Here is an 18,565-nt window from a genome sequence, read left to right as displayed (position 1 = left end):
TGGATAAGTTGGCGGTTCATTCTGCTGTGGCGACTCCGGATTAATAAAGGAACTAAGCCGACAAGAAAATGAATGAATGAATCAGCGTATAATATGAACATGGCCAGCAGGCACAAGACATCAACATGATGTCAGATTGACGTTGTACCCCAACATCGTGCATTTCGGGTGGAAATCAGATTGATGTCAGAACCCAAAGTCGGACAGATGTTAAATTTTAGTTACTTTCTAGTGTAACCTAAAAACAACACAATAACAACGTCTAATGATGTTACAGCATGACGTCTATCAGACGTTGGATTTTGGTTGCCATACCTGACGATTAATTGTCAGTATTTGAAGTCAATATGACGTTGGGTTAAGATGCTGGCTCGATGTTGGATTTTGGTCACTTTCCAACACAATCTAAAAATCAACCAAATATCAACGTCATTTGACATCAAAATAACGTTGTCCTTGGATGCTGGTTAGTCATTGAATTTTGGCCACCTGACATCACGATCTAAATCTAGCCTGCTGGGTTTATATTGATAGCATTACTATTTACTATTAAATTGTAAATTTAATGTATTATTTAATGTATTAATTATAAATGAAGCTATAACTTTCATTATAATACAGCAGGGGTTCCCAAACCTTTCCTCCCATGACCCCAAAATAACAATTTCAGTGACTCTTGACCCATAATGTCCTCTGTGGAGGTTATATAAACTTTGCACACAACGGCACACACATACAGTACCAATAGGCCTAAGTCTAGTCATCATTTAATTTTGTAGAACGCTGCTCGGAGACCACACTTCATGTTCAGCTGTGGCCTGTATTTATTTTTTATGTATGTGAGTGCCGTAAAGGTGTGAGAAAATCAATGCCCTGTGTCTTTAATATAATGGGGAATATTCCACATTGGGAACCACCGTAATACAGTATAGGTTTTGTTGTGTCTTTATAGACACATTTATAGAATTGTTATGCTTGATTATAAGTAGTTATAAATGGTGATGTTTTTAATTATGAGCATTGGTTTCATAGAAAATGTTACCTGTATTTTGTTTTATTTCCGAGTCACATGTGAACCACTGTGAGGACACTTCAGGCAAAACCGAAAAGGCCAGTCTTCAGTGAGTTGCATTACCGTCAAGGATGCCGTGTTCATCCTGTGAATGTATGAGCTTTTCTGAAAAGTGCACACTCTACACCATGTGCTTTTGCAGAAGGTGGTGAGAGGAACTGATACGCCACCTTTGCATACACAAAAACACTTACTGCACTTCATAAGACTCCTTCCTTGAACACTGCATCGCAATTTAATTTGATTTCTCTTTTTTTTAAAATAAATCTTACGGACCGTTCCATTGGGAGGGACTTTGTTCTACAGGAAAAAAACGCATGCAGAAAAAATGCCAATAAACACTAGATGACGGCTTCATGGCCTTTTCTTTGAGTTGCAATAGGATCTCATCAGCACTGTCTCCCATTGTCATTGTTACGATGACAATAAATATGATATTGTATTCCTCTGGGATTATTGCTAGACATTATTGTAAACCTTTGTAAGGAATGATTTTTACACTGAAATGCATTATGATCACATTTGAGGAAAATGGCGACAAAAAAATTAATAAATGAAAATGTACATTTAATAGATCTGCTTTGTCTGCATTCACGTATTATTTACTGTAGAATGTGAAGAAATCAAACAGGCTCATGCAGAGAATTGATTAACCCAGGCTCATTATGAAGACGTACTCAGGTCTACATTTCTGGGGACAGCGAAATACGTAACTGGAGGTACATCACAGTTTTTGATTTCGCAAATCCACCAGAAGAGGCTGTCTAAAGTTTTTGATAATCTCATTATTTCTTTTTGGCATCCTCTTTTCGCATAAATCCACCAGAGGGTGCATTATACACTTCCACTCCCAACCACCCCTTCCCTAAAACCAACCAATAGTGTTTTCGATTCCTTCATAGAAAAAGAAAAGCTGTAGTGGCTGCATGATTTCACCATTTTTTTCATGTTGTGTTGTTGATTTATTTGGGTTTTTTTGCTTATGTTTTATCTGGTTTCTGGTAAAACCTGGTTTCAGATAAAACTTGGTTTCTTCACTGGACTCGAACCCCGTTGTTAAGGTCAACTGCACTTCGCGTCTCAATTCCGTCAGTGTACAGGATGAGCTACTGGGCAAACTGGTAACACTGGAAAAGCCGTCCATACGGAGGCAAGTGGTCAGCTGGTAGCGCTAAAAGGAACAGAAGCCATCAGCAGCGTCATACCCCCTCGTAGCATTAATTTTAAAGACGAAATGCATCCATACCACCCTCTTTCTACATCATTAACGCTCTCCAGAAGTGTAGATGAGTTTGTATTTACAATAAGCCTGTGTTGCGTATAATGGTTCAATTTTAAAGATTTCAATGTAGGAGTCACTGGTATTAATTACATTAGTTTTGCCATTTTGACATACTGTAGATGTTTTGTTTTTTACTTAATTTGCCTGTAGCTGTTGATTTATATTTTTAAAATTATCAAGGACTACGATTTACTGAACAAAAAAGTCACCTACATTTTGAATGACAGAATAAACATTTTTTTAAGCATTCCTTTGAAAATGTATTTACAATCAGTTCCTGGCAATAGTCTGTATATTTATACATATTTTCCAAAATTTACATTGAAATTTGAACAGAAACAAAAAAAGACAAAAATAATGTCAGCAAAGCGTGACCTCAGGTTTACTCAAATATAAAGGAGCTCCACCTTAACAAAAAAAAAAAAAGATTTCAAGTTTAAAAGCTCAAGTAAATGTGAATAATTTATATAAATGCTTTTACAAAAATGACCCTTAACTTTTACTGCTTTAAACATTTCTGATCCACTGTCTATTTTATAATTTTAAGAAATATTTCAGTGCATTTTGTATACATTTTCTTTTCTTTTCTAGAAATATCTAAAATGTATGAATATATTTAACTATTAAAAAAACATTAGATCACATCAAATGGTACTGTATGTATTAAAAAAGAATGTAAAAGATAAAGTATATAAAATATTGTTACTACCTGAATTTCAAAAGCAGTCTTTTTAAAATTATGGTTAAAAAAATGTATGATAGGTTTAATTTATCTCAGAAAAACTAAATTGAGCACATTGTTTAGTTTTTTATATACACTTTTATTGTTTAGAAGGCCTGTTTTATATTTGAACCATACTTTACCCATAGAAAACAACATATATATATATATATATATATATATATATATATATATATATATATATATATATATATATATATATATATATATATATAATTTTAACAAGTCGTGTGTTCAACAAGGCTGCATAAATTTAGTTTTAAAAATACAGTAAGAACAGCTGTATTATTAAATATTATTGCAACTTAGTTATTTCAATATTTGTGACCCTCGTCTTACAGAATTATTAGCCCCCCTTTGGTTTATTTATTTATTTTATATATTTCCTAAATGATGTTTAACAGAGTAAGGAAATTATCACAGTATATTTGATAATATTTTTTCTTCTAGAGAAAGTCTTATTTGTTTCATTTCGTCTAGAATAAAAGCAGTTTTTAATTTTTTTAAAAACATTTTAAGGTCAAAATTATTAGCCCCATAAAGCTATTTATTTTTCTGATAGTCTATAGAACAAACCATTGTTATACAATAACTTGCGTAATTACCCCAACCTGCCTAGTTAACCTAATTAACCTAGTTAACCCTTTAAATGTCACTTTAATCTGTATAGAAGTGTCTTGAAAAATATCTAATCAAATAATATGTACAAAGATAAAATAAATTAATTATTATAAATGAGTTATTAAAACTATTATGTGCAGAAATGTGTTGAAAAAATCTTCTCTCTGTTCAATAGAAATTTTTGAAAAAATAAACGCGGGCTAATAATTCATATTAATATATATATATATATATATATATATATATATATATATATATATATGTGTGTGTGTGTGTGTGTGTGTGTGTGTGTGTGTGTGTGTGTATAATTTTTTTTCATTAGTCATTAGAATATTTAAAATATTTTGTACATTTACTAGAGTAAAATAATATTTGATTATATCTAAACATTGCTAAAATCTTAATGACAATGTTACATGCAATTTTCTTAATATTTAAATATATTTCTTATTATTTTAGTTTTTTTTTAAATCATCAGAATCCAGATTTTCAAATCAAATTGAAATATTTTTTATTCGAACCTTAAAAATTGGACATTTATGATTGGTTTTGTGATCCAGGGTCCAGGGTCTTCTTTTTTCCAAATGTTTTACTCCTGTGATGGCAAAGCTGTTTTTATTTTCAAGAAATGTCATGTTCCACTCTTACAGTGATCTGTCCATAAAAGAAGGTAGCTTGTTTCTTCTTAGTAGCAGCAGAATAAGGGAGCCTGCTCCTCTCGCGCTGTTTGGAAGGAACCTGCAGGTGGTCCACCCCCCTCAACCGCTCTCCACAACATTTATCACAAACAGGACGACAAGAATTAGCCAACGGAGAACTATTGAGCTGCTCGTTGAAACTATTGGGAAACTGTGAGCTGAGGCTGATAACAGAGGGATAGGACAAATCTGCTCCATTTCTTGAGGAGCTTTGGGTCGTCCCATTGGTTGGGTCACTCTCACCTCCACCTACAGACCTCTCCTTTTCTCCACTTCCCAAAATGCTCCTCAACCTTCCATGGATTTTCCATCGCAAACTCTGCAAGGCCCCTTGGAAGCGCTTACTGAGGAGCGCATACAGAAGCGGGTTGATATCTGAATTAAACAGCACCAGCCAATAGGAGAAAGTGACTGCTGATGGAGGGATGAGGCTGTTGGGTCGGGACAGGGAGGTTTCAATGGCCTGCACCAGAGCTACACTAATATAGGGTGTCCAGCACAAAAAGAAAGCACCAATAATCAAAAACAACCTCAGGACTCCATGATGGTGAGGTTGATTGAGATGCTGAGGGTGGATCTGAGTCAGGAAGGACTGAAAACGTCCAATAGCTTGTGCATTTGGAGCAATCTCATCCAATCGATCCATCACAAACCTCCCGCTTACATGGTAGACTAGTCTGGATGGAGTGTTGGAGTCTATGAGTGAGAGATTCAGGTTGGATCTACTGCGCTGGAGATGTTCCTCTAGGCTGTGGATCCTTCTGGAGTGGTACCGTGCGACTCGGACAATCTTTGCGTAACAGAAGAGGATGATTACAGCTGGGAGAAGGAAGGAAAAGCAGGCTGTTGTGACCGTATAGCTTGGACTGTTGGCCCAGATGACGGTGCAGCTGAAGACTGGAGCCACATAAGCAATGGTGCTCCAGCCCAGGAGAGGAGGACAGCAGGTCACCATAGCCTGCAGCCAGATCCATAGCACCGCTGAACCCGCTCTCCATACTGTGCAGCGCGAGTCATACCGCAGACAGTCCACGATGGAGAAGTAACGGTCAAGAGCGATAGCAGCGAGTGTTAAGATTGATGCAGTGCAGCAGACTGAGGATGTGTAGCCGACAAACAGACAGAGATTCTGGAAGATCAAGAGAGCAGAACATCTGATGAAAGACCGTAATATGGTGCATGTCATAATTAAAGGTGCTGTATGTAAGTTTGACACCCAGTGGTTGAACTAGGTATAGCACTCTTGGATCAAAACAAATGCAACTCGGGTTGCCAGATTGATGTGAGTGTGCCTGACTATCAAGCCGGCTGATTTAAGGCTCATTTGAAGCGAGTGTTTTCTAATTAAAAGCAGCGGCACACAATAGAAAAATGATTATTTCATACTAAAAGGAATTTGTCCTAATCAACACCTGAAATTTCTATTTTAGAAACGGCTAATATTTTTCACAGGTGAACAACAGGATAAACTATGATCACCTCGGAATACACCTCATGTGCTTTATTCAGTGTTAAATGCTAACAATGTGAGTTTGAATGGCATTTTACATGACATTTATTGCCATACTACTGAAAGCAGCAGCAGAGAGTTCACCTCAGATCTTGAAAATAAAATAAACTGTTGAAAATTGAACTTTAGAGCTGTGAAATAATGCAAACCAACACATGTCAGTAATTCAGCATCTACATTTAATAATGTTTTAGAGGGTTAATATGTATTATTACATTATAAACCTTCCCATTTCCTGAGTGAGTGCATATTCTGTGCTGAATAGCAATGTTCAAATTTCTGTTGTGTTTCGTCTGGTGCAAACAGCCAAATTGCTTATCATTGCTTATTGCGTGTTGTTAGGACACGAGGTTACAATGTAACCTGCTCACCTAATGTTTACGTTCTTAATATTTATATTATTTGCTAATTAATAACCTCAATGAATAACCACTGCTTCACATGAAAAAAAATTCTTGTTCAGAAAAATATATTATATTTGGCAATGGAGCCTATAGTCCCTAACCTGATTTCAGCAGGTAGGACATGTTCCTGGATTAACATCTGTGTTGATTCTGGAACCAGTGTCGGTCCATCAAACAGGCAATATAGGCGGTTGCCAAGGACCCCACTTTTCTTGGAGGGCCCCACGACCGCTGCTATTGTATATTTATTCTGAATGTAAGAGCGATGATGAGGGTGTACATATAAATCATGACCAACGCACATTGCGCAATCCACGTATATCTCCAAAATGCACACGTGTAGGAATAGATTCATTACTTTTTTCAAACAAAAATGATGTTCCAGGATCAACATATATGTTAATCCAGGATAATTGCATACTTGACAAAATCATGACGTGCATAGGCTAGTTTAGTGGTGCTAGTGCTTTAAAAGTCACTGTTTAAAGAATAAAGGTTGAGTGTAAATCATCTCATACTAACTTTGCAGTTGACCCATCCGTTGTTCATAATGGAAACTGCCACAAAAGGCATGACTCCGATACCCACAAAGAAATCACTAATGGCCAGATTAATGATGAGGACAGAGGTGACAGTGTGGAAGGTTTTAGTGGCTGCCACAATCACAATGACCAGGGCATTTCCTGATGAGAGAGAAGAACAGCACAATAACAGAATAAATACATTTAAATTAAACTTTTTTATTAAAATGTGTTTATTAGTAGTAGTAGTAGTAATATTGTTAAGTATAAAAACAGTAATAAATGTACAGATAATAAATAAAAATTATAAAAAAAATATTTTATTAAACAAAGTGGAAAGTGTCATTCTGTAAAACTATAGACCAATGACCAAACTACATCACACATGACGACACAGGGGTCCCCGGTTGCAAAAAAAAAGACCGGCTACAATAGTAAACATGTCGTGTTGTGCGGTAGGTCAAATTCGAAAGTTCAAAAATAGAAAACTTAACTTTTACCATACACCACACTGCTTTAATGCACCTGCAGACGTCTTTGGCTAAAATAGAGCTGAATAAAGTGACGACCAAATTAAAAATGCTTGACTCTGCAGTTCTCATGTTATATAAGGTAAGTTTACGCTATGTGAATCATACACATTACTCATTTTTGATTACAGAAATGATTTTAGCAAAAACAGTTACTTATGGTTCATTAAACTGCAGACACTGAATTCAAAGAATAAAACATGAAAGTGTAAGTGATTAAGGACAACGTGTGACACACTCCCTATGTTGTTTACCACGGCACTTTGAATATTCGGTCTGAAATAACCTACAAGTGTGACTTGAAAACAATATTATTAACGCTGTTTATTTGACTGTGAACAATTTTGTAGTTTAATAGTCATTGGCTGCAAATATGATTTCGCTATTTAGGGTTTGCAAATAATACTTTAATGAAATTATATTATTAAGGAGAACGTCAGAATGTGTATTTTATATATATATATATATATATATATATATATATATATATATATATATATATATATATATATATATATATATATATAATGTGTAATCAATATATCTTATTTCTAAGACAACAACAAACTGTACCGCATCGGATGTCATTCCCTCGCTAACGTTACAAATGCTAGCGCTCCCGGTTTCTTTCAGCCACCTCCCTGCGCGTCCATCCTGATTGTTTACAAACATGGTAATAGGTCTATAGTTTTGCTGACTATAAAGAACAACAGTACAATATCAAGATGAATACATTTCAATTAAATCCTATTGATTTCTACAGATTTATTGAATTATATATAGAGAGAGAAAAAAACATGGTTGTTTACCTCCGAGTACTGCGGAGAAGTACGTTACGTTGCACAAATTAAAAAAATAAATATCTACAAATAACTAACTTTATAGTAAATATGATAATGAGTTAACAGAATACGCATTCAAGACAACTGAATATTATAATGCGTTCCTGGATTATATTATTGTAATGCGAATACATATATCAAATCCAAAATTAAGTTTCGTTCGTTCTGCGCTCCCCCGTGACGTTGTTTGAGTTGGTTTCGGCCGGCTGAATAAATTCGCACCGCGCATCTTGCTTCGCTGTTTGTCAGTCGAGATTGGAACGAGAAACGCAGACATGCCTCGTCCAGTCAAACTCACGGCAACGCTACAAAAGTGCTTGTAAGTGTGCGATAAATATTGGGGTAAAAGTTGGCTTTATATTAGCACATTTGGGTATTCACGTTTTTAACAATTTCAAAAACGTCTTTGCCTGTGTTAAATGGGGAAATCATATTAACAATGACTAAGTATGGGGCGGGAGTTCTTTGATTGGTATTTGGTTACTAATACAGTATGAATGTATCACACCTTTCTGAAACAATAAAAGTGTAAAAAAAAAAACAATGACTAAAGTACCACATTGTTCAAAGTTAAAGAGGGCTAGCGTTAATGCTGTGAAGAAGTCATGCTTACATTTGATTAAACTCAGACCGAAAGTTCGAAGTAGCGTAAACGTTGTACTGGTAAAGAAAAAAAAGTAGGCCTACCACGATAGAGCGTGGCATTCGGACCTTCTTCCATCGAGATATGCGTGTTATCAGGTTTTTTTTTTCTTAAAAACGTAGAGTACAGTTACATTGTTTTGCTTAGAGTACATCTTGATAATTAATCTGCATTAGCTATTTTAATGTTGCTTTACTGTTTTGAATGGGAAAGTCCAAATGTGCAAATCTAAAACCAACTTTACCTGAATCGAATTAATAAAACATTGATGGTAACAAACAAAACGTGTGGCGTTTTATTACCTATGTAAACCTTGAATATAAGAAACCAAAATGAAGCGTGAATGGAGTAAGATAGTTAACCAGACTTTTAGCACAGTAAACTTTGCATGAATGTATGAATAAACTTAACTTGAGGGGGAAATCATGTTTAATTCGAAATTGTGCATTTCAAATGTTCAATTTGTTATATTCAACATCTTATTTTCAAGGTGAAAAGATTAAATGATAAAACAGGTTTTTCTTCTCCATAAGTAGTTTATATATATTTTTTTCTTATTAATCAATTTCGTATATTAAAATGTTAAATGTAAATCAATCTCTGAGCAATCGCCAAAGCTTTATAATAAAATAACTGATCATTTACCAGCTTTTATTGTTTATCAATGCCACAATATAAGGCATGAGGATACTTGTTTTTCTACATACAAAAGGTTACGGACAACTTCGAATGTAAATGCATTTAAAAGTGAATTATTGAAACAAAATTGGAGAACAGTATATAAAGAGGTTGATAGTGATAACGCATATAAAACATTTTTAAATATTTTCTTTTTATTATACGATTAACATTGCTCAATATTACATTTTATTCATATACCAAAAGCAAATAATAAGTCCATGCATTACAAAAGGTTTGTTAAATGCATGCAAAAAGAAAAAATACACTTTACAGATAATTTATTAAGTATCGTACCCCAGAGGCTGAAATTATATATTAAAGGTTAAAAAAAAATTAGTATTATTTTTAGAAGAAGTTAAAAGAAATGCTACAATAAAATATGAGATAATAATATAAATAATTTGAAAGGCTTATGGAATATTTTAAATAAAATTATAAGAAATGGAACTGATAAAAAAATGAAGTTATCTTGAATATTTCATTGAAAGTGACCATAAAATAAATAATAAAGAATAAAAAGTAAACTCTTACAATAAGTTCTTTGCAAATGTGGGACCAGAATTGGTTAAAAATATCAATGATTTATCAATGATCCACCCCTAAAAACAGAAGGGGTGGATATTGATTTGATTGAGAGAAATCCCAATTCTAGTTTTGTTAAAGTAGTAGATAAAAAGGAAATAATAGGTATTGTAAAGAAATGTAAAAATAAATTGTCCATAGATTGGAATAATATTGATATGAATATAATTAAGAAAGTGATTGAAGGCATTGTCGAACCATTAACCTATATTTGTAATAGATCTTTCCAATCTGGTAAATTTCCAAATAAAATTAAAATTGCAAAGGTAATTCCACATTATAAATCTATTATACATCTAGAGATAAACAATATTTTACAAATTATAGGCCAGTTTCTACACGATCTCAGTTATCAAAAATTGTAGAAAAACTTGTTGACAGGCTTAACAATTTCATAGAAACGCATAACCTTTTACCTAATGAAGAATATGGGTTCAGGAAATATAGATCAACATCTCTGGCAATAACAGAAATTGAGGAAATTACTACTAAGATTTTTTTTATATATATATAGATTTAAAGACGGCATTTGATACAATAGATCATAATATTTGATAAATAATATAAAAAGGTGGTATTAGAGGAGTAGCCTTGGACTGGATAATCATTATTTAAAAAATAAGCAATAGTTCGTTGAAATTGGCAACCATAAATCATATCGAAATGTAAAGTGTGGCATACCACAAGGATCAGTTTTAGGTCCAATATTGTTTAGAATTTACATTAATGATATGTGTAAGATATCAGAGTTGTTTAAGTTTATTCTTTTGCAGATGATACAAGTGTCTTTTGTTCTGGGGATAATTCACCAAAACTTATGGAGTTGATTAAAACAGAAATAAATAATTTACAAGGACCTATCAGTAACTAGCAGCAGCAGTGGATTGAGTGCTGGATGGTGATGTTGAGTGCGGTTCCCTGCTAAGTGGCATCAGGAAGAATGATGCTCTCACTCGCCCTCGCTCAGCTCAGTCACTCTTACCATGGCGAATCCCTGCCCAATGATCTCTCACTGTTCAGTGGAGTGAAGTGGTGATGCTTCAATTGGTGGGTGACGGTGAGTCTGAATTAAGTGTTTTAGTAGACTATCAATATGCTCCTCTAGATGTTAATGTGCTCCTAATCTACCAAATTCACATTTAGATGAGATGTAAGCATTTATACTTCAGCTACTCATCAATTCTAAAAGTACTGGAATTCACAACTTATTTCCTGTTCTGCTTAGACTGAATAATTATAATATTGAAATGAACTATTGCAAAGAAGTTAATAATAAAATATAATAATAAAAGCATCAACACAAAAGTACACTAACAATACAATATATAAAAAAAACAACAATACATTAAAAGGGCCTATCAAATACTAGCAGCAGCTCAGTGAATTGTGGTGTAGTGAGTCTGTCTGGATGGTGATGTTGAGTGCTGTTCCCCCACACCATATCTATAGGAATGACCCGTGGCGTCAGGTGGGGTGGCGCTCTTACTCGCCCTCGCTCAGCTCAGTCACTCTTACCATGGCGAATCCCTGCCCAATGATCTCTCACTCTTTAGTGGAGTGAAGTGGTGATGCTTCAATTGGTGGGTGACGGTGGGCTGGGGTCCAGTTCAGCTTCTCGCCAGATTAACAGCAACCAAAAATTATGTCTGAGTCTGAATCAAAGTGCTTTAGTAGGTTAGAATTAAAACGCCTAGTCGCCTACTAACACCTTAGTAGGCTATCAAAATGCTCCTCTAGATGTTAAAAGTTAGTGTGCTCCTAAACTACCAAATTCACATTTAGATAAGAGGATATGAGCATTTACTTCAGCTTCTCATCTGTTCTAAAAGGACTTAAATTCACAACTTCTTTTCTACTTTGACTGAATAATTTCAACATTGAAATGAACTACTGCAAAGAAATGAATAATAAAAACTTTACACTAATACAAAAATACACTAAGAAAATAATATAAAACAACAATAATAAATTATAGGGACTTTTCAGAAAGTAGCAGCAGCTCAGTGAATTGGTAGTGTAGTGTTGAATCTGTCTGGATGGTGATGTTAAGTGCTGTTCCCCCACACCATATCTATTGGTATGACCCTTGGCGTCAGGTGGGGTGGCGCTTTTACTCGCCCTCGCTCAGCTCAGTCACTCTTACCATGGCGAATCCCTGCCCAATGATCTCTCACTCTTTAGTGGAGTGAAGTGGTGATGCTTCAATTGGTGGGTGACGGCGGGCTGGGGTCCAGTTCAGCTTCTCGCCAGTTTAACAGCAACCAAATATTATGTCTGAGTCTGAATCAAAGTGCTTTAGTAGGTTTGAACAAACTAACACCTTAGTAGGCTATCAATATGCTCCTCTAGATGTTAAAAGTTAGTGTGCTCCTAAACTACCAAATTCACATTTAGATAAGAAGATATGAGCATTTACTTCAGCTTCTCATCTGTTCTAAAATGACTTAAATTCACAACTTCTTTTCTGCTTTGAATGAATAATTATAACATTGAAATGAACTACTGCAAAGAAATGAATAATAAAAACTTTACATTAATCCAAAAATAAACTAACAAAATAATATAAAACAACAATAATAAATTATAGGGACTTTTTAAAAAGTAGCGGCAGCTCAGTGAATTGTAGTGTAGTGTAGTGAGTCTGTCTGGATGGTGATGTTAAGTGCTGTTCCCCCACACCATATCTATGACCCGTGGCGTCAGGTGGGGTGGCGCTTTTACTCGCCCTCGCTCAGCTCAGTCACTCTTACCATGGCGAATCCCTGCCCAATGATCTCTCACTCTTTAGTGGAGTGAAGTGGTGATGCTTCAATTGGTGGGTGACGGCGAGCTGGGATCCAGTTCAGCTTCTCGCCAATTTTACAGCAACCAAAAATTATGTCTGAGTCTGAATCAAAGTGCTTTAGTAGGTTTGAACAAACTAACACCTTAGTAGGCTATCAATATGCTCCTCTAGATGTTAAATGTTAGTGTGCTCCTGAACTAAATTCACTTTTAGATTAGATTATATGAGCATTTACTTCAGCTTCTCATCTATTCTAAGATGAATTAAATTCACAACTTCTTTTCTGCTTTGAATGAATGATTATAACATTGAAATGAACTACTGCAAAGAAATGAATAATAAAAGCTTTACATTAATACAAAAATACACAATATAAAACAACCATAATAAATTATAGGGACTTGTCAGAAACTAGCAGCAGCTCAGTGAATTGTAGTGTAGTGAGTCTGTCTGGATGGTGATGTTAAGTGCTGTTCCCCCACACCATATCTATTGGTATGACCCGTGGCGTCAGGTGGGGTGGCGCTCTTACTCGCCCTCGCTCAGCTCAGTCACTCTTACCATGGCGAATCCCTGCCCAATGATCTCTCACTCTTTAGTGGAGTGAAGTGGTGATGCTTCAATTGGTGGGTGACGGTGGGCTGGGGTCCAGTTCAGTGTCTTGCCAGACTAACAGCAACCAAAATGTATTTATTTGCATGTTGTAAATGAGTTTGAATTAAAGTTGAGCAGAGTGCTGCAGATTTGAACCATAGTATGGTAAAAGTTTACCATTTGTGTGTGTTTTAAGGCTTGCGATTATGTGTAGCATTTAAAATTTTGAAATTATAACATTTGTAGCTTTAGCAAAGACTAATTGTTTTTCATTAATTATAGAATGAAGACGATACAGTGTTATTTAACAGCTGATTAATCAATTTCTCTAGCTGAATACTGCTGAAGTTCCCAGAACATCATTATTTCATTATCTGATGCTCTATTCTATTTATCTATGCTTGTAATTTGCTTCATTATATTTTATGCAGATACACTCCCCTACAGATATTAATCTAACTAAATGAATTATTTCCAAGTAGATATTCAACTCATCTGTTTAATATATGTGAGAAAAACTAAATTTATATAGCACTATTTATGACAATCAGAGGTAGACCAAAGTGTGTGGGGGGTGGGGGCAGCTGTATGAAATCCAAATGTTTACATTCTTAATCACCTGTTTCTAAAGGGTCTGTCTCTAAAAGTGAGGGGGACATATTCAAGTTTTCAACCTATGTAAAAACAGACAGGGATGAAACAGATATAATACAGTGGAGCAGAGCATTCCACAATCTAGTACCAGCTGCGATGGCACGGTCACCTCTGCATTTCAGCCTCGACTTTGGGATGCATAACAGTCTCTGGTTAGATGACCGAAAAGACCAACCAGGCTGATGCTCAATCAACATGTCTGACAGATAAGGTGCCAGGCCATTTAGAGATTTAAAAACCAAGAGAAGCGTTTTAAAAGTGACTCAATAGTGCACAGGCAGCCAGTGCAAAGAGCATAAAACTGGTGTAATGTGGTCATGTTTCTTGGTACCTGTTAAAACCAGCATTTTGAACTAATTGTATCCGGGATAAGGTTTTCTGACTAATCCCAATGTATAGTGAGATACAATAGTCCAATCTAGTGGTAATAAAAGCATGGATTATTTTTTTCAAAAATGTTTCTAGATAAAATAGATTTGACCGTTTTTAAAAGTCGAGCTGAAAGCAGGATTTGACCACTGCATTATCTTTCTGGCAAAGTTTAAGCATCATCCAGAATAACACCCAGATCTTTTACACAGGGCTTCATAGAAAAAACTTTGGAAGAGTTGGACGGGCTGAACAAAATCATAATTTACTCTTACCCATTATAAATGTATAAAGTTTAAGGACAACCAGTCTAACTTATATAACAAAACCATGTAATATCTAATATTTAAACTATCAAATAGCCACATATGTGTTTTCAAAGATCTAAAAACCTGAAAGGTAAAGATTGTTCCAAAGTTTAGGGCCAAGAATTGAACACCACATTCAAATGTCACATTAATTATCTTTATATAGGAAATTTGATCTCTAATAATTTATAAAAATAGACCTTTTATGAGCTCTTAAGTTGTTAATCAATTGCACGTGCTTTTGTTGAACCCATCTGTTCACATTAATTCAACTTTAAAAACTGCTTAGTTGATGAATATTTGCAGCAGAACTACATTACCCATAATGTTGTATTGAACATCTCAAATCAAAGAAGGTTAACAGTGAAGATAAAAGGTAAGTTGTTATCAGCTCATCATTTAATACATTGGTGGCCAACCCTGTTCCTTGAGAGCTACCTTCCTACTGATTTCCTTGCAAGCAACCCATATTAAACACACCTGACTGTAATTATCAAGTGCTGCTTCAGGTCCTTATTAATTGATTCAGGTGTTTGAACAGGGTTGGAGCTGAACTCTGAAGGATGGTAGATCTCTAGTAACAGGGTTGAGCACCCCTAATTTAATATATGACCAATGTTAAATTGCCCACTACAGTAACAACCAGTGATGATTTTTAATTCAGATGTTGAATGTGAAAATGTATTTCACTTTTGCTTTTACAGTAATGTGCATGTGTTTACTATTATTCATGTGACCATTACAAATAAAATATGACCCTGGAACACAAAACTGTAGTCTTAGTATTATGTTGCTATAGCTAAAAATACATAGAACGTCAAAATTATTGGTTTTCTTTTATGCCAAAAATCATTTGAATATAGGTAAAGATCGTTTAGTAAAGACAAAAAATTCTTCTGTAAATAAAGCAAAACTCAAGTAATGTGCATTGCTGAGCAAGTAGCTATAGACCACTGATTTCCTCAAGATTTAATTTATTTTAACCATTAAATTTCAGAGTTGTACATCTCAACCAACGATTGTCCTATCCTAACTAAATCAATGGAATCGTTTATTCAGCTTTTTGGTTGATGCGCACATCTTAATTTAAAGAAAAAAGGGACATTGACTGGTTATATCATGTCTTTGAAAAAGTAAATATTTTATATAAATTGTATAATATTCCTAATTTAATACTTGCGATATAAAAAACTTCTCAAGAATCTTAATAGCTTTTATTTAAATATCAAGTTTTACAACATTTATTTGCAATTGCATATGAGACTTTTATAATAATAGTAATTAAAAAAATTAATTACAGTGAAAATAAACTCACTTATTTACTTAGTGAAACTTATTTACTGGTAAATAAACCATTTTTTAAAAATTAATTGTTTCACTATATTGTACTGTTTAATTCCAAAAAAAAAAATCAGATGTTTATTCATGGTTTTATTGCTCAGTTTTCATGTATAAATTACACTGGTCTATATTGCCTTTATTCGCGTTGGGTAGATTGGTGTTACACAATGTTGAAATTTATGTTAGCCACTGACAAACGTCTTTTCGGCTGGGTCACGTAATTTAGGCCACAAACAGCTACGTTAAATTCTAAAATCAGGTTCGTCCATTAATTGTAGCTAATATATAGTCTATCGGCAAGAAATGTGGCGTGTGAGCCTGTTGAAGTTGTGTGTCACTTAATGCATGAGATAAACCCTGAGTTAATGCTTTTGGACTTGTGATCATTTTTCCCCACACACACAATTACAATATTGTTATCGTAAAGAAATAAAACATCGCACAGCCTCCGCCTTTTACCGTTAACACAGTGACAGACAGATAGTGTGGTTTAAAGCTCACCCATGACCGCGGCCAGACTCATGAACACCATCAGAGTCTCCAGCACCAGAAGCGTTTGGGGGGGAACAGTCGAGTTATTCACCGAAGGATGGAGAGTAAACTCAGATTCATCCGAGCTCAACCACTCATCATCATGACCACCTGAGGACTCCATCAGGAAACAGGTACTCGGATTAAACCTGATGTGGAAACTTTCTGTCGAAGTATCCCGAGGTGAGGTGCGTCATAAACAACTTGTCCATTTTAAAGTTGAAAAAGAAAATATTCCTTCATAATGCAAAACGCTTGAACAAAAACTCATTTGATGTAACGCTCACTAAGATCAGCTTCCCCGCCTACTCTCTGCTTCTCCATTTGATTTGTCTGACAGTGCAGTTTATCATCTCCAGGGTCTCCATCAGCCTTCAGTTAATCTCCAGCGATGACAACATGGAAAAAAAATCAAACGCTTGACTTGTGAATTACAAGAGCACCAGTTGATTATTTGCTTCGTTTGAATAGTTTCGTTTCTTAAAGGGGTAGATCACCTAATTTTTTTTAAAATTTACTCCTCAATTGTATCCCTGCCTCAATCTTGAAGTTAGCTATAGCCCACACGGATACTGTGCGCATAAAAATGGTCTTTATTTACGTGTGTAAATATGTGTATATTTGTATTTATTCTGTTTTTATAATATTATTAATTTCAATATTATTGACTAATATGAAAATGTTCAATTGATTTATTTACAAAAGTTTGAAAAGTAATTGTTTTCACATTTGATATATTATAAAACTTGCTTTGTTTACCAAATAAGTGGATCTAATTGGATTTGCATTGTTTACATTAAAGTAAAAAAAAAAAAAAAGGTAGGCTATTTTATTTCTATTCATCATATTATATTATTGATATATTTATGTAATTTTTTTGCCCATCTGAGCCTGGTCCTCTTGAGATTTTTTTTCTTCACTCTCGCCAATTGGTGAAGTTTTTTTCCTCGCCACTAGCTTGCATGGTTCGAAACCTGTAGAACTATGCATCGATGGATTGCTCTTCAGTGTTTGAACTCTCAGTAGTGATTATTAAACCACACTGAACTGAACTTAAACTTTAAAAAATAAACTACACTGATTCAATTTACTATGATCTTTTATGTGAAGCTGCTTTGACACAATCTACATTGTAAAAGCGCTGTACAAATAAAGGTGAATTGAATTGAACATTTCTATTTATAAAGATATGATATTTTATTTCATATATTAAGTTTTGATACAAAATTCTCGGCATAAATAGCAAAATATGTCTGTACTGTAGATTCTGTCCTGCCCTACCAATGTGTCTTTATTCTGTTGTACTCTAAAGACATTTTGAAGAAAACTTAAAACCATGTAAACACTGACTTAAATAGTAGGATAAACAAATAGTTTGGAAGTCACTGTTTACATTTATACAGCTTTCTTCAAAATGTATTATTTTGCGTTTAACAAGAAACAAGTTCTGAAGTTAGAACAAATGAAGGGTGAGTAAATGACAATTGTCTGTTTTGGGTGAACTATCCCTTTAAGATTTTCAAATAGATGTAATTGGTATTTTAAAAAAAAATAACTATCTTGATACACAAACTGTTATTAGAAAACAAAATTTAAAGTTATGACTAAAAAAAGTTTTACATTTTTGTACAAGGTTTATAAAACACTAAAGTAAAATTCACATGTATACTGAAATTAAAAGCTAGAACTAAATATTTTAAGTATATTATTTTCACAACCAAATAATTCTAGCTTTGAAGTTGTTTTACTGTACAAAAGAGATCTATAAAAACCATAAATAAAAACAAAGCATGACCAAGAGAATACAAATATATAAATACATTGTGTTTACAGAATGCAATTACAAACACTTTGA

General features: G+C 34.3%; 1 protein-coding gene across 3 annotated transcripts; it reads right to left on the bottom strand.

Moving 5' to 3' along the window:
• Positions 1-3,718: 3,718 nt before the first annotated feature.
• LOC101886918 (5-hydroxytryptamine receptor 1D) lies at positions 3,719-16,966 on the bottom strand. Of its 3 annotated transcripts, XM_087279689.1 has the most exons (4): positions 8,190-8,407; positions 7,954-8,077; positions 6,852-7,012; positions 4,034-5,544 (listed from the first exon to the last, which is right to left on the bottom strand). In XM_087279689.1, exons 3-4 carry the CDS (start codon positions 6,900-6,902, stop codon positions 4,339-4,341), a joined length of 1,257 nt encoding a protein of 418 aa, XP_087135815.1. In that variant the 5' UTR covers positions 6,903-7,012; positions 7,954-8,077; positions 8,190-8,407; the 3' UTR covers positions 4,034-4,338. The 3 variants fall into 3 exon arrangements, with proteins under 3 accessions (XP_087135814.1, XP_087135815.1, XP_087135816.1); XM_087279688.1 differs by lacking the exon at positions 7,954-8,077 and having other exon boundaries at positions 3,719-5,544; XM_087279690.1 differs by lacking the exons at positions 7,954-8,077; positions 8,190-8,407 and adding an exon at positions 16,681-16,966.
• Between the last annotated feature and the right edge of the window lie 1,599 nt (positions 16,967-18,565).

The sequence above is a fragment of the Danio rerio genome, chromosome 13, assembly GCF_052040795.2.
Source record: "Danio rerio strain M-AB ecotype USA chromosome 13, GRCz13ab, whole genome shotgun sequence".
In the NCBI taxonomy this organism is placed as follows: domain Eukaryota; kingdom Metazoa; phylum Chordata; class Actinopteri; order Cypriniformes; family Danionidae; genus Danio; species Danio rerio.
Note: the sequence above shows the minus strand (reverse complement) of the source record. Positions and strands in the feature narration are given on the sequence as shown.

What these genes read in the sequence shown, in the direction of transcription:
- LOC101886918 (XM_087279690.1), bottom strand. Translation starts at nt 16,834, where the DNA reads ATGGAGTCCTCAGGTGGTCATGATGATGAGTGGTTGAGCTCGGATGAA. An exon ending in GAGTCTGGCCGCGGTCATGG is followed by an intron (nt 7,013 to 16,680) that starts GTGAGCTTTAAA and finishes CTCTCTCATCAG; the next exon opens with GAAATGCCCTGGTCATTGTG. An exon ending in ACGGATGGGTCAACTGCAAA is followed by an intron (nt 5,545 to 6,851) that starts GTTAGTATGAGA and finishes TTGATCTTCCAG; the next exon opens with AATCTCTGTCTGTTTGTCGG.